Source organism: Opisthorchis viverrini (genome assembly GCF_000715545.1).
Source record: "Opisthorchis viverrini unplaced genomic scaffold opera_v5_250, whole genome shotgun sequence".
Taxonomy (NCBI): Eukaryota; Metazoa; Platyhelminthes; class Trematoda; order Opisthorchiida; family Opisthorchiidae; genus Opisthorchis; species Opisthorchis viverrini.
Window position 1 is genome coordinate 271,141 of NW_008751905.1, and position 14,294 is coordinate 285,434.

General features: G+C 41.8%; 1 protein-coding gene across 1 annotated transcript; it reads left to right on the top strand.

Annotated features, from left to right (window-relative positions):
* Positions 1-2,865: 2,865 nt before the first annotated feature.
* Positions 2,866-3,186, top strand: T265_08990 (hypothetical protein; the record flags this gene model as incomplete). The annotated part of the gene is made up of 1 exon (XM_009174940.1): positions 2,866-3,186. One exon carries the CDS (start codon positions 2,866-2,868, stop codon positions 3,184-3,186), a length of 321 nt encoding a protein of 106 aa, XP_009173204.1.
* Positions 3,187-14,294: the final 11,108 nt, after the last annotated feature.

The window sequence follows — 14,294 nt, forward strand, 5'->3', positions numbered from 1 at the left end:
GTCCATCAGTTTCGTTTAAAAAATTGACTGAAACTACGGGGCTATGGCAAAAAACATATTGCATGGCTTGCGCTCCACCTGCTTAGACCTTAGAAGAACCCTTTTGAGATTTTTAGCGAGGCGATTTTCCGTGCATCGTTAATGTACTTCACGCTGACGAAGGGGCTTTCGTTCAGTTTTATCCCCTCCAGCTATTAGTCTGATCGTTTTATTCCGATGCCCTTTTGGCTAAGCAGACCATAAGAGTTAGTCAATTTGTTTCTGTCCCAGTGGTACGTTTGGCCGCTAGGGTTCGCTCAACACACCAACTAAAGTTCACACGTGGATTTTGGAAGTTCTGAACATTAAAAATCTATCAAAAACATCACACCAAAAACTCTACGTATGACAGTTCATAAAGTTCTTATTTATGGTGTCTCGCACGCAGACCTATTCTAAAATAGCCTGATGAATAACTTGAGGAAATAACGAAGTTCTCCGTCATATTTGCTCATAGGTTATGTTGATTCTTGTCTAATTTAAACCTGACCGCTGAAAGCAATTGAAATCTAACTTCGCCAAGATGCTCGAAAGAGAGTGGGACACTTTTAAACCTGTACAGTCATAAGTTAGAGACGGGTCTGGAGGTATCAGCATTAAATTTTCTAGATACCACTTCTTTGGTAAATTCATTCCTCTGCGCAATTTTTTCAGATTAGTCCCACAGTTAAAATTTGTCACTTGATGTCGTCGCTGCTATACCCTCTTTAGCCCTTTTTCGACCCGATCTAATTCGCATGGTGAACGAACACTCTTGGCTAAGTTCTGAATTGTTTACGGTCGGCATAGCCTATTAAGTACTAATCATTCAAATAGCACCTTGACTTCTGGCCGCGTGTTGTTGATATGAAATTGATAGGTTGAATTTGCCTAAAGAAGTTGATGCAGGAAACACTGTATGGCAGGACATAACTGGGCGGATACAGGCCATGATACGCTGTAGCTAGTTTTAATACCAGCGATAACTGTGCGGCCATACGTCTGAATCTGACGAGTTATAACACCACATTAGCCTATATGCAAGTACCTAGAATGGGCAGAAAATTCAGGAGAATAGCAATTCTTAGTCCACTGCATCGACACGAACGAGCAAGCCTTCAAGAGTACAAATTCTTCGAGCATAACACTGTTTCTGTTACCCAAAAGATGATACACATGACAGACCTCGGTGATTACTTATATATGCATGTATACACATAATACGCACATATGTATTTACAAATAGTAACATGCATACAAGCAAGTACATGCTCACAAAATAACTAACTATTTGAAAGGGCTATTTAGCAGCTCTCCAATTGTGAGAAATATTACCTCCATTTTTTGTGATTTCGTTATTAAATACCCTTAGGAAGCAGGAGAACCCTTGGCTACAACAGCCGGTGTAAATGATATGTAGTGTGGATATTTTTTTTACAAAAATTGACTAATGATCAATATTTCCTGAGTAGACAGAGAAAACCTCGCTGGATAACTTAACAAAAAATTACAACTTATCCGGAAGCTTTCCCAGCTGACTTTCTCTGAGCAGAAGCAATGATTGCATCTGACCTCCTTTCTACGGGTTGCACCGATTCAGTCTATTTCAACGGTGAATAAATAAACTCTGTCGCTTACAGTACACTTTTGTTTTCGAACACTTGATAAATTGTATTTATTTTGATGTCAGTGTTGCTTGAATAAATGCGGCTTAAAATCCATCCTGTATGAGCGATCTACAAAGACGTGTATACTCCCCGTTACTTGACAAGCTGATACTGAGCAGTGGTCAACTACTATAAGGTAAAATGACATGAAAGGACCTCCTACTGGTGTCAAAGCTATAAGTTTAGCTTGCTAGTACAAAGAAGTTAATCGTACAATGCAATGGACCAACCACATCTCAAACCCTCTATTACGGCAAATGTCAACATTACATAATATATGCACTCAACCGGTGAAACATATAAAAATACATAGATTTAGCGTGAAATTGACAGAGAAATCATGCGAACAACTTTTCAAACACTGTTGAGCATATTAGAACTGTTGATGGTGGAAAAAATTCAAGGTAAATTGTGAAGGGAATGTACGAGCTCTAGTCGCCAGATTTACTCGAATAATTCAGCTGTCTGAATGGACCGAACTTGCAATCGTAGCTTCTTATTTTAAACTTCATATTCTAGAAGCAAACCAGCCACGGTAGCGACAAATAAGGTGAACAAAATCCTTTAGTTCACGGCATTGCCTGTCTAGAACACCATAGCGCTACCCAAGTTTGGTAGTTAAAGCCAACGCCAAACGCTCTGCGTGCAGACTGCCTTGGATCGGCAAACCCATGTTAAAGCTTGCTAGATGAACGTATTTTGATAGTCAGGCTCTAGATTCTGAGGGGAGTGGCGCCATTAGAGAATAAGTCGGGTGATTTTGGGAGCCAGGAAGCTAAAGTCAGGACCGTCATATAAACATTCCAAAAAAGGGTACTCCAGAGTCAAATTTTAAGGAATTGTTCAGCATTTGACTTCCAAAACATTGATCTGAAAATTAAACTAATGGTGAGACTGACCTTAAGATAACTGAAACTACGTTCTTGCAGATACCTCACTCAAAATGTTCCCATATACACCCCGTATCTCTAGGGTCTCCACCTTTTCTGGCAATAACTCTCTTAACTAGTTAGTGTGGAGCAGTAGCCTATCTCAGCGGCAGATCGGCAAGAGTCAGCTGACATATACTTGTCGGTCGATAAGTCGATAAGTTCAGACAATCGTCGAGGCTAACACAGGCAAACCAGTCAATCGCAACATTCCGGGTTTCTAGTTATCCAGACTAACTTTTCCTGGTAACATGGTAACTCGATCCAATGTGACGGAATATGAACTCAGCCCGTATGAGACGAGTCTCAATGGATTGCCTCCACGGCACACAGCTCGCTTGTTTAATACACATGGTTCGGGGACAATGTCAGATCTGGTCGACTTCAAAAAACAAGCCCGAAAAGTACGTGAGTACAATGAAAAACGACGTTTGAACCCTCTGATTCCTGCTCAGGAGGAACTGCTCTCCCAACTTTATCAAGACCAAGTTGACTTCACCAGAAGATTGGGAAAGTATGTAGCCGCCCATAATCATGCGGTGCAAGCGGCTTTCGCAAAAATGCAGAATTAGAAATTGACAGAACTGTCTTTTCTGACTGATAACGCCTTAATTTCAGTAAAAAAAACATTCATTTACTGAATTTCCGAGGACGCGTTGTTATTTACATTAAAATTCAGTTGAAAAACTATCTTTTTTCCGGGGATCAAAACTGGGTTATCTTTAGCATCGCAGTATTACAAACAGACCAAAATAGAAGATAAGGAACTTCGATTTAGTTCACAATCCAAGCAGCAAGATTTACTGCGCAAGTTTGGGCTCGTAAACCTTTTCTCGTGAGGAGGCAACCATTCACAGAAATCACTTTCGGCTGAATCTTTCAATGAATCTAAGTTTAAGATCCCAGGGAGATCACCTCTTTTTCTTAAACCCATGATTACTCCGTTATGTCGATCAGTATGACCATCGGTTCTTCTTCAATATTTGCCTTACAATAAACAGGGCAAGCTTATGCTCACACGGGTAGAAAGCGGGGGCAAATTCATTTGCTAGTATGTTCAAAAACTAACCGCAGTTTGATTTTAAACGCAGTACTGCATTCTTCTTAGATGAATCTATTTTTGCTCTACAAACTGTGGGAAACATTTTCGGGAAGTTTTAAGGAGCGTTGTACGGGAATTCACATGCTTTCAATTCATCCTGCCAAAAGCTGAACGAAAAATTACAGACATGTATGAGGGCCTCATAAATCTTTCTATACTAATATAGTGGTACTTGCTCAGGTGGCCGTTGATCTGTCCGCCAATCTTGGCAACTGATTTGCAGATGTCTTCTCACCACACGAGGAGACGTTTTCGGTTCGCTGTTGGGTGTAGCTATCCACTGAAAATGGCAGGCCAACAGCACAGTATGATGAATAAGATGATGGGAAATGTAGAATCTTGCTTTCCAGGTTGTTAGTATATAAGGTAAAAATCCTTTATTAAAAAGAACCCAAACCAAAAATTTTTCGGAAGGGTTTGAACTACAGGTCCGTGTCACAGCAGAAAAGATGTTAACAACAAGATGTTCCGCGTGCTCGGGGCACTGAATTTTCGTTCATTGTGCTTGACACATTATACGCAAATCAAACTTTAAAATCATACAATTCCACTCAGTGGATACTGATGGTTTCCGCTGAATCGCAACACTATGCCTTCATTAGCGTCCTTCAAGTGCACAATTTTTTGTAGTCTAAGTTCTATCTTATATCTTTTTTTCCAGCAGAGATTACGTGGCTTCTGGTCAGTAAGGCAGTTGTGTAATAAAAAGTAGGTTGGTCCCATGTTGACTCAGGCACCTTCAAATTAAGGATGCTCGGTCGGTGGAGCAGAATGCACCCTCTTTGGTTCATAAGGTTGACTCGAAAATTATTTGGTCCAACTCTCACACTTTTTGAATTTGTGTTATACGGGTAAACTACAATAGCGAAAGTAGTCCTTCAAAAATTGTTAATCAAACTAATGTATATCATTTGAAGCTCTCATTCATGGCCTCTAAAGTCGAGAATAGGCCTATGGAGCCAGCACCCTTACCGGGATGCTGGAAGGCCAAATTCCCAGGCTAGCCATTTCTAAATGTTTATCGTAATTTGCTTGCTATATCTGCAGAATGACGACCATTTGAGTATCCGCTCATTCTTCTTAGAATTTTGTCAAGCACTAGAAGAACAATCAAGCGATTACGTTAACTTTTCTAAAAAGCTTCATGCACATTGGTCACCATTTTTGTTTTCATTAGGAAAAGGCGAAAAAATTTCCTGTAATGACTAATGGGAACACTGGGACATAGCAAGTCACCTGCATTCCCCGAACACATGTTGGTGCAATGGGTATGGGCACATCACAAGCACTTATGTTGTTCCATTGGTTCAGTCGGTGAGCTCAGTTTCACAATAAGACTTTTGAATAAATCATGGCTGTACGGCAGTGAAGCACCGGTGCTGAACACTGATGTCATGCGTTCGATGATGATGATGGTGATGATGATGATGATGATGAGATGATGATGATGACGATGGTGATGAAACATACACGTGTATACTTAGAAACATGTACAGCTGTCTTACTGTCGAAGTCTTCTGCTCCAATGGGCATTCCATAACACGTTGAAGTGCGATCAGTGAATTATCTACATGTTTTGTTGATGCGTGTTTCTCCATGACTAGGAACAAAACAAGATCATTGCATTTTGAGTAGGCAAACTGACAAAGAGCAATAAAAGCAGCTTATTCTGTCCACAGCTGCAAATTGTAAGAAGCTAACTGGGGTGACAACCCTGTGCAGTAAAGTGTCTTGCCTGTGAATACAGGAGGACGGCATTCTCTGTCTGAAGAAACCATTAGGTGATGCGAAACAAGAGTAATGCATTATGCACAATGTGGACTTTCTATCGGAACGTGCCTAACGGACCCAACAGAAAGTGACCCCTTTTGAGAACAGACCATTCGAAATGATCTGCATGTTGTTTGACGCCTCTGTTTTTTTTTCGAAAAATGTACAGGAGTCGCATGTAGACAGTCAATTTTGTCGCTATGCTTTTTAGTTTATCAGCCATCATTAAAATAGGGCAATTCGATTTCTCGAAAACGACCGAACGAAAAACTCTTTCGTGAAAAGAAAAGCGAAAGAAAAGCGAAACAAGAGCAGTTGACCCACTCTGTAGAAGAACCATTCTTGCCGTTTGTCTAGTGAAACCACTTCTCATGACTGAACCTCCCACGAAGTGCAACTTATAGCAAGAATACCAGGTTTGGTGAGTCCCTATGGCTTTTAGCCACAGCTTTTAGGCCCGTCCAAGAGGGGGGCGTATTCAAACTGATACACATTCCATAAACTGCTCATACAAAGTTTCTTGCGATTGTCACATAAAACTGAAGACGATCTCACAAATGCCTTCCAGAAAAGAACTTTCTCGCTAGCCTCGGTATACTGTAGCCAGTACGTACATAATTTTAGTGGATGTAATTCCAAGCTCAGTGATCGACTTTACGTTTGCTGTGCGGATATACATGACTTCCAGTCCTTTATTTTACCTGTAAGAATTCCAAAGCATATACCTATCAACTCACTGTTCCTACAAGGCTTCACAGTACGAGGACCTGTAACAAGATGCCTCTGTAGCGGCCACTCACTAAATCACGCGTCACAAATACTCAACTCAAGTAACAATTCCTGTCCCACTAGCCACCTCAGCCGACAACACGTACACTACTATTTTCCATCCAGTTTTCTGTTTACGTAGCTAACATCTGCGTCACGCGCCAGACTTACGACCTTCAACCACATCAGGTCGAGTTGTGTTTATGGCATGCAACTCGGCCCAACACACATACACGCGCTCGCACAGGACAGGAATTTAGCCGAGCTCCACAAGTTGCAATCGCAACTACGGAACACGTGTAGCAGCTGTTCTACAGAAAAGATACGTCCCGCGTGAGGAATTTTAATCAGGAACTCGCAAAAGTTGCCCTCGAAAGATAAGTCACTTTTTGGCTTATCCTCGTCTTGCATCGTATTTATTTTTACCAAGTGAATATAATTTTTGTAATCATCATCACTTTGGTATAACCGACATTTGTTAGTAATAATCAGCCTGAGTACTTTACAACCAGATCACTCACCCTTCCGAAATGCTCCAATTACCAGGTGGGATGTCTTTACCTCGGCAAGCAGCGGTGATGTTTTCAAAGTGATTTCCAGGCATTGAGTTTCTGCGTGAGAAACTTTCCACTACCTTTTTTTCACAAAAGAAACTACTCACAAGGTTGCTGAAAACCCTTCGCCAGCCCTCGACCGGTTTCGCCCTTTTTGGGGCCCTTCTTGAGTCTCCCGTGAAAACCAAATTGATTTGCAAATGAGTGTATTTCTCTCCACTACCTGTTTTGCAGCACATTGAAGTTTTTAACATTTCTGTTCATATCTGTTCATTAACCCTCGACATTAAACTGTTGCAGTACCGAGTGACTCCGGTAGTTTCTTTCATTTACAAACAACAGAGACTTAATTTTTGAAGGCAAGGGATTACATCCTTTTATTGTTTTCCGGACGAGCGCAAACTTCGAACTTCCAGCTGATCCCGCACCTGGTCACTCACTCCCCGATGTTAGCCAAGAGCATTTTCTGAGATTTGTGCTGCAAACTGTAGCCCACCGTGTTTCAGTTTTCAATTTTTTTTAACGTTCCCAGTTTAATTCTAAGGAGGGTATTGGATGTGAACCGTGGAAATCTGAACGCTAAAATGAAGAAACGCCTCTGGAACAAGCAGCTTGTAAGGAGTAAGCTGACTGCTTGAATCGAAAATGATAGCGACTGTTAAGAATGGGTAGCTTTGGAGGAATAGAAAACAAATCGGGGTCTGGGACCTGGGCGTATCTGTAATGGAGAGAAATAAAACCACTTGTCTCCAAAAGTGTTATGAAACTGAGCTAGACTAAGGCATTAGCTTCCATTTTGTAGAAAACAAGCAAATTGTTTGTAAACCGGGAGGATATCATGAATGAAAACTGAAGAACGGTAGACATTTTGGGGTAAGAGTTTGTCGAGATACCACAATGCCTCATCTCAATGGACGTATTCACTACATCAGAGAGAGGGAAACTTAAATCATGAACGGGTCATGGTTAGAATATTTTCCATGTTTGCGAATAAGGAGCAAGACAGTAAAACAGTTGTGAGCGCGCGGGCAAATATTGAGGGGACATATGCATGCGAGCCAGGCTAGGCACAGCAGCGCCATACCATCATTGGACTGTCGTAATTGGGTCCCTGTGTAGTCCCGTAATGGACTGCGTTTGAAGTGGTATGGCACAAGCGTTGAGGAAGGGACCAACCTAAAAAGTTAGTCAAAGGGCTGGGCACGTTGATGTTCTGGTCGATGGAGAGTCGCAGAAGTTGGAGAGAGCCGCGGAGACGAAAAGCGGGAATCGGGCAACCGACAGTTCAAGGCAAAGTCAATGACAGTGCCCCAAGATGGAGGTTGGAAGATAGCTGATTTGTACGGTTGTTGGTTTTTACAAATGGACGGGAACCCTTTTTTAAATTCCCAGAGAGAAGCAGAAGCACGGTTAGGAATCTTAAAGCATACTTTCGACAGACTGATGCTGGTGCAAAAAACCCTTCTATTTATTCGATCAATTAAGCTGCAAGCCACCATCTTCTCTGTTAGTCATGGATTTATGTCAGTTGTAAGTGCGACGTCACCTTCTCCTTTGTACGCTATTTATAAGCTCTCAGGTTCTTTTCTTTCTCTTAGCATAATTACCTCAACTGGATGAATTGGCTGTGGTTTTTTAGTGGGATTAAGCAACACTTTTTCGTTAAACGTTTGGAGGTTTTCAGACTCAGTGATGTCAGGAAGTAACCAACACAATTAACAACGCATTATAGAAGCTGTTCTAAGGCTTCTTATAGCTTTTCTTCTTCCCGTCGTTACCCGGATACTGAATTGATCTACTCATCTGAATGTATCCGCTGAAGTTCGAAAACGTCCATCATTGCGGGGCATAGCAGAAAAGAATAATTCCTTGCTACTCTGTTTAGTTTTTGGTAGAGTACAGGGCTACGATGGAAGCTGCTCTACAGCATTTCGTAGTTTATAAGTACATGCAGATGGTAGTAGGATGATTGTGCAGTCTATGTCACCTAGTTCATGCCAAACAGGCGCGGTGGCAGCATACAGCACTTTTTCCTGAAAAGTCATTTGACCGTCAGCTGATCCTTCGTAGGATACCAAGCGATCCACCAGCATGACAGCTTATACTTCGAGGAAATAAACGACTCTTCGAAGATTAGTTTCGTAAGAGAAAGCTGGGGATCATATTGAGATTACCGACCAAAACCAAGAGGTTTATCACACCCAGAATTGAGTCATGATAGGGTTAATGAAGGTTGCATGGGATTTTTTGACCATAACTATTTTATCTGCAGCGTCCCACAGACGCAACATCTGGTTTGTAGGGTTGTCATTTAAAACAACAGTGGCCAGCTTCCTCAACAGAGTATGTTCATATGGATTAGTACATCAAAGCAACAAGCGTCTACGTCTGCTGCTTTGGCTGCATCTGAGGAACAAGATTCGATCGATATCGATTTCTCGCATACAAACAAATGCGGTCGAGTCAAAAACAAATCATGCTCCTCCACTAATCATCGGAACGTTCCGCTACGGTGTACACCGAACACAGAATAGAGGTTAATTTGTTTTGCCTGCCGTGAAAAGGTTTGTCCCAGTTTCTTTATGAATCCAGCTTCATCCAAATGGCTAGATTTGGTACGACTAACTTTGACAATGAACAAATTTTCTGGTTCTGTCCTTGAGGTGGTCTCTCGGGCTTGTCGGATCTTATATGGACGTGATCCGATGACCGACACCCGTTATGCGTGATAAAGTTTCGGTAAGAAGGCTTCAAGCTAAGTCCGCTAAAAACCTGTCAAGAGGATACAGGCTTTGAAACATGTAAAGTGGAAAGGTCGATGTAGCCCAGGAGTGCAAACACATTTCATTGCATCTACTTTCATGAGTCATCTGGCGACGACGAAAAGAGACTGATGGCTGTGCTAAAGACGCTTAGATTTTTATGAATTTAGCTAAGTGATAAAACGTGGTTGAATAAAACGAGATTATAGGGCTGCGGTGCTGAATAAAGTAGTCAACGCGAACAAAAATAGAGCTCATATGGATACAAACTTTAAGTCCCCTTCAAATTTATTTCCAAAAGTTTGTGATCTCTGGAGAAAAACTAGTTGCGAAGCAACCAGTACAAAAAACAAAGTACCTTTTCGTGCAGCACTAAAAACAGGCCGCACAGTCAGTACTGTTGCACTGAGTATGACACCACAAATGACCTTCACAACTGGCAAAGAAGGCCATGTTCTTGGCCTTTGCAGTAGAACTTACCAAAAGGCAAAGGATAGCCTACTACTTCATGGGCAAAATATATTTGCTGGCCGCACTGTTTGACTCAGACAAACAATATTTAGTTGATGTTGTTTTGTCCGCACTATTCTCGCTGGCTGAACTGCGGTTCGGCACCAGTGAAGCGTGCCTGAATTTGGAAGCGGTTCTCTTGGAGGTGGCCAGTATCAAAGTTTGCATAAAAATCTTGTCTATTCTGTCGCGTGCTGTTCCACAAACTTAACTTATTAACTTTTGTGGTCAACACCGCCTAAATGCATTGGTAGCATTGTCAAAAAGCTGCATTCTTTTGAGAAATTCAAGCCTTTAGCTCAACCGCAACTTATCATCGCCGTATCCATCAGCCTGACGAACCTCAGCGGAACTCACGCTTTCGTGGCAGAAGCGGCTCTCAATTTTACCCTCCACCTTAGTGCACTAACCATGGTGTTTAAGCCTTGTAGTTCTGTCGAAAATGTAGCTGAGCTTTAAGAACACTCTTCCCTATGAAAATGCTTTCCACTCGTATTTGAAACAAGAATCTGCAAAACCTGTGTTTGAATTAAGTATCCTTGATATATCATGTTGGTACTGCACATTCCATTGGAGCGCTGCTTCATTTCTTCATATCTCGTTTCCTTTCCCCATCACTGAAAACTCCCTCATGCATACTTGCTGTTGCCTTGTTTGTGTTGGTCCATATTTTGTTCCCATTAATGAACTGCATATCGACCTGCTTGTCGATGCAACGTGCATTTGTGTCCCCACCAACTCGAGGCTCATTCTCACTTCTTTGCTTCATTTTTAGTACGGTGTTGGACATTTTTTACCGTTTTTTTTATGACGTGTTCATTGGCCGGTGATTGTAGTCACCCGGAGTGCTTGTTAATTTGAGTTTTATTGCACGAGCAGAATCAGTACTCCCATTTGTCTCCACATGAGTCATTTCAAGCCCGTCCCATGTTTATTGTAATGGCCCTTACTTACCCTCCCACACTATGCATTCGGTTCCCATTTTTGTCTCGTTCAAGGTGCATCATAGTTCTAGGCTGTGTTCAGTATCAGCACCACTCTTTGCACTCATCCAGCATAACGTCTTCCTAAAACAACGGAGAGAAGCGCGAGTTTACCACTCTTATTCCAATCTAAACATATGCCAGCTGGTTTTAAACCCGCAGTTTCGAAAAGCACTCTTATTGAACGACTTCGTAAACAATCCTTAACTCGAGCGCCTTTCCAGTAATTGTGTCAGTAACATGAGCATTACCATCGAGCTTACAGAGATTCATCCCTACTTCATCCCGCTTGATATTCTGTTTACAGTCGTGGCTGCCACAAAAAACATCGGCATCTAATTCGTCTCCTGATATTATGAGTAACAGTCACATCAGCTGCGCGAAAACACCGAGTGAAACTAAAGTTTATTGATCATACTTTGCCAGTTTAGATGTGCTATCACGTCATGAAAATTGCCTTCTGAAAACGCTATTCTCACTGACGATTTCAATGCAGACTCCTTAAATCGTCTAACAAATTCTTGAAGCTAATGACGCTCATCGTTATTCCTTAGTACAGCAGCTTTAAAATCCCAGCCTTGCCATCAAGGCTGCTTAAATGGCCCAGTGTGCGCTTTGCTCCTCAGATGACGTTCTCGAACAAAAGAAATTATTTAGAAACTCTACGGGCTCTTTATCCGGTTTTGCCTATGCATGTATCACTCATCGCCATTGGCGCTGGGTTTGATTGCTAATAATGGTTGTTTTGCGATGCGTACTTCCAGAAGGAGAAATATGCCGACAGGTATTTGAATCCGGCGTTGGAATTAAGCTGGAATGAGAGCTACTTACACACAACTGGTTGATTCAGATTTTACAACTGCGTCTCATCAGAAGCCCAGGACTCATTAGACAACCATCAAAGACTCCAACAAAGTTTTCCACAGCAAACTTTTACCCATCATTGTGTTATCTACCGGTGATTTGAAATAAGCATTTCACACAGACCACATTTTTATGTGGACATTCGAAACAAAGTTGAAAACAAACGTGTCCCCCCTCGCAACGACTTGTCATGAGTTTCTAATGAATTAGTTCTGAAACAGGAAAACCTGTTTGAATCCATCAAGATCTATTGACTGTACGGTTGAGACACTATTTCAAGGTGCAGTTTTCTAGATTTTTATCCCAAGAGTGATGTTAACGATCACACCTGATTGCTATGTATGCTTTATTCGCTCAGCGGATGTCCCACCACAAGTAATATTTGCACCCCTGTGGACATACGGTCTGATCATTCTGGTGTACGTAAGATGAATCTGCACCATTAGACTTCCTGATGATCACCAGCCAATGATGTTATCATGCTGTACACCCAGCGCCATGCAAACTTCTTGCATGTGTTACAGATCTCAGATGGAGCCGTTTAACCAGCGTCCCACAAGGCGCAGACCAAAGTTTACTCTCCAATATTCTTATTGGTGGTTGAAAACGCTCATGGCTACAGCCATAAAGTCAGGTTCAAAGTTTGTGTGATAACGTTCAATCTAACGGCATGTTGACCGAGGTCCGACCCACTTAATGACCGCAAAAATATACAAATCTATAACGCTTAATTACAGTCACAATTTGCATTCGTATCCGGCCGATGATTTCCGACAGTTTTCAAGTGAGACAGAGTTGTTCCATCAGTCAGCTCGTAAAAATAATAGGGCGTATTTTATGGACGGAACTGGGTCAGACAATGTGTGTCCAGATGAATCAATCTAACTGAAAGGTTCTATAGGACGCGAAATAATTTTCCGTATCCAAAGCTATAACTGCTTGATAAAATCGCCAGCTTAGCCTATACTTTTGCGAAACAGATGCTCCAGCCAATTTGCACCCCATCTTTGGAACAACCAAAGCAAGCTATTTGACAAAACCTGACCAGTGTGTTACGGACAAAACTTAATACTCCTGATCTCAAGGATGTAAGCTGGTCCGAAATGAAAATGCTTTTAAATTACGACTGCGTTTAGACGTACAAAATAGTTTGACGTATAGCTAGTTAAATGTCAATATGAATGCATCTAAAGCACAAGTGTAAGCTCTGACCTAACTCGATTAACATTTTGAGTAAACTTCGACCAATATTAGGACAGTTATAAGGACAAGTTCTACTGCATTCCAGGTGGCCCGGTGCTTCGAAGCATAAGTTTGGACGCTCTAGACTCCAGTTGTTTCGGATATTTAGGTGTGCTGTCATTCAGTAGTAATTAAGCGCTGCTGAAAACCTGTGACCTATAGTTCAACCGGAGCATCTACTTGACAAACAAAACACCTGTTGTAGAGCTAAATTCTACCACCCAACTTTACTCCTGAGATCTTTTCTGCTCCTCAATACTGGCTCCCATGTCCTGCGGTACCCGATGCAGTATCTGATACACACTATCTTTGCATTATACTAATACAAAAATCGCGGTCGCTTTCCCATGGAAAACAAACAAAAGAAGACAATGAACAAGAGATTCAGCTGGGTGCTGGGTGAGTCTTCCATCAAGACCAAACTGATATGAAAATGAGTGTATTTACGGAACAAAAAATAAGTTACCAACACGCCTTTGCCTACTTAATAATATCGGCTGAACTTTTGTTCAGTGAGGCTCATCCTCTGAACATTTGTTTCCACATCGGACATTCAAGTGACGAACCCATAGTGGATCAACGCCTACCCTCCCAAAACATCCAATTCTTTCGCAAATCATTCCGGAGCAGGTTCTGGGGCATTGGATAAGGCTCATTGTCATAAGGCTACAGCAGTACGCGAAGTTGTCCTTGACACGGTCATTTTGACCGCCATTATATTCTTATCCTAAACAGCGGCAGAACTCAAGTCATTCCAAACTAATTGCTTTGCACATTTAAGATTTAACTATATACTTTTAAAGTTAATCTCGTATTTCATCAGATTGCTGTACAAAAATTATCTGCCCTTGGCACTGCCATCTACCGCATAAAAAGAAATCTTATCCCGGGACTGTCACGAAGGGACTAGACCTCACCGTGGTGTGACAGTTTGCGATCCAGTTGGCTATACTGGGGACTGTCCCCATGACACTCAGAGTCTCCCATACCAGGTTTGTCAGTGGTTAGAGGTCTGACAAACACAGTCTGCTGACCCTCCAGGTTGGGTGTTCGAACATGTGGCGACTTGTTCCGTAGAAATGGTAATGCGCTTGCATTTTCTGCCAAACACTGCTGCATTTCCGT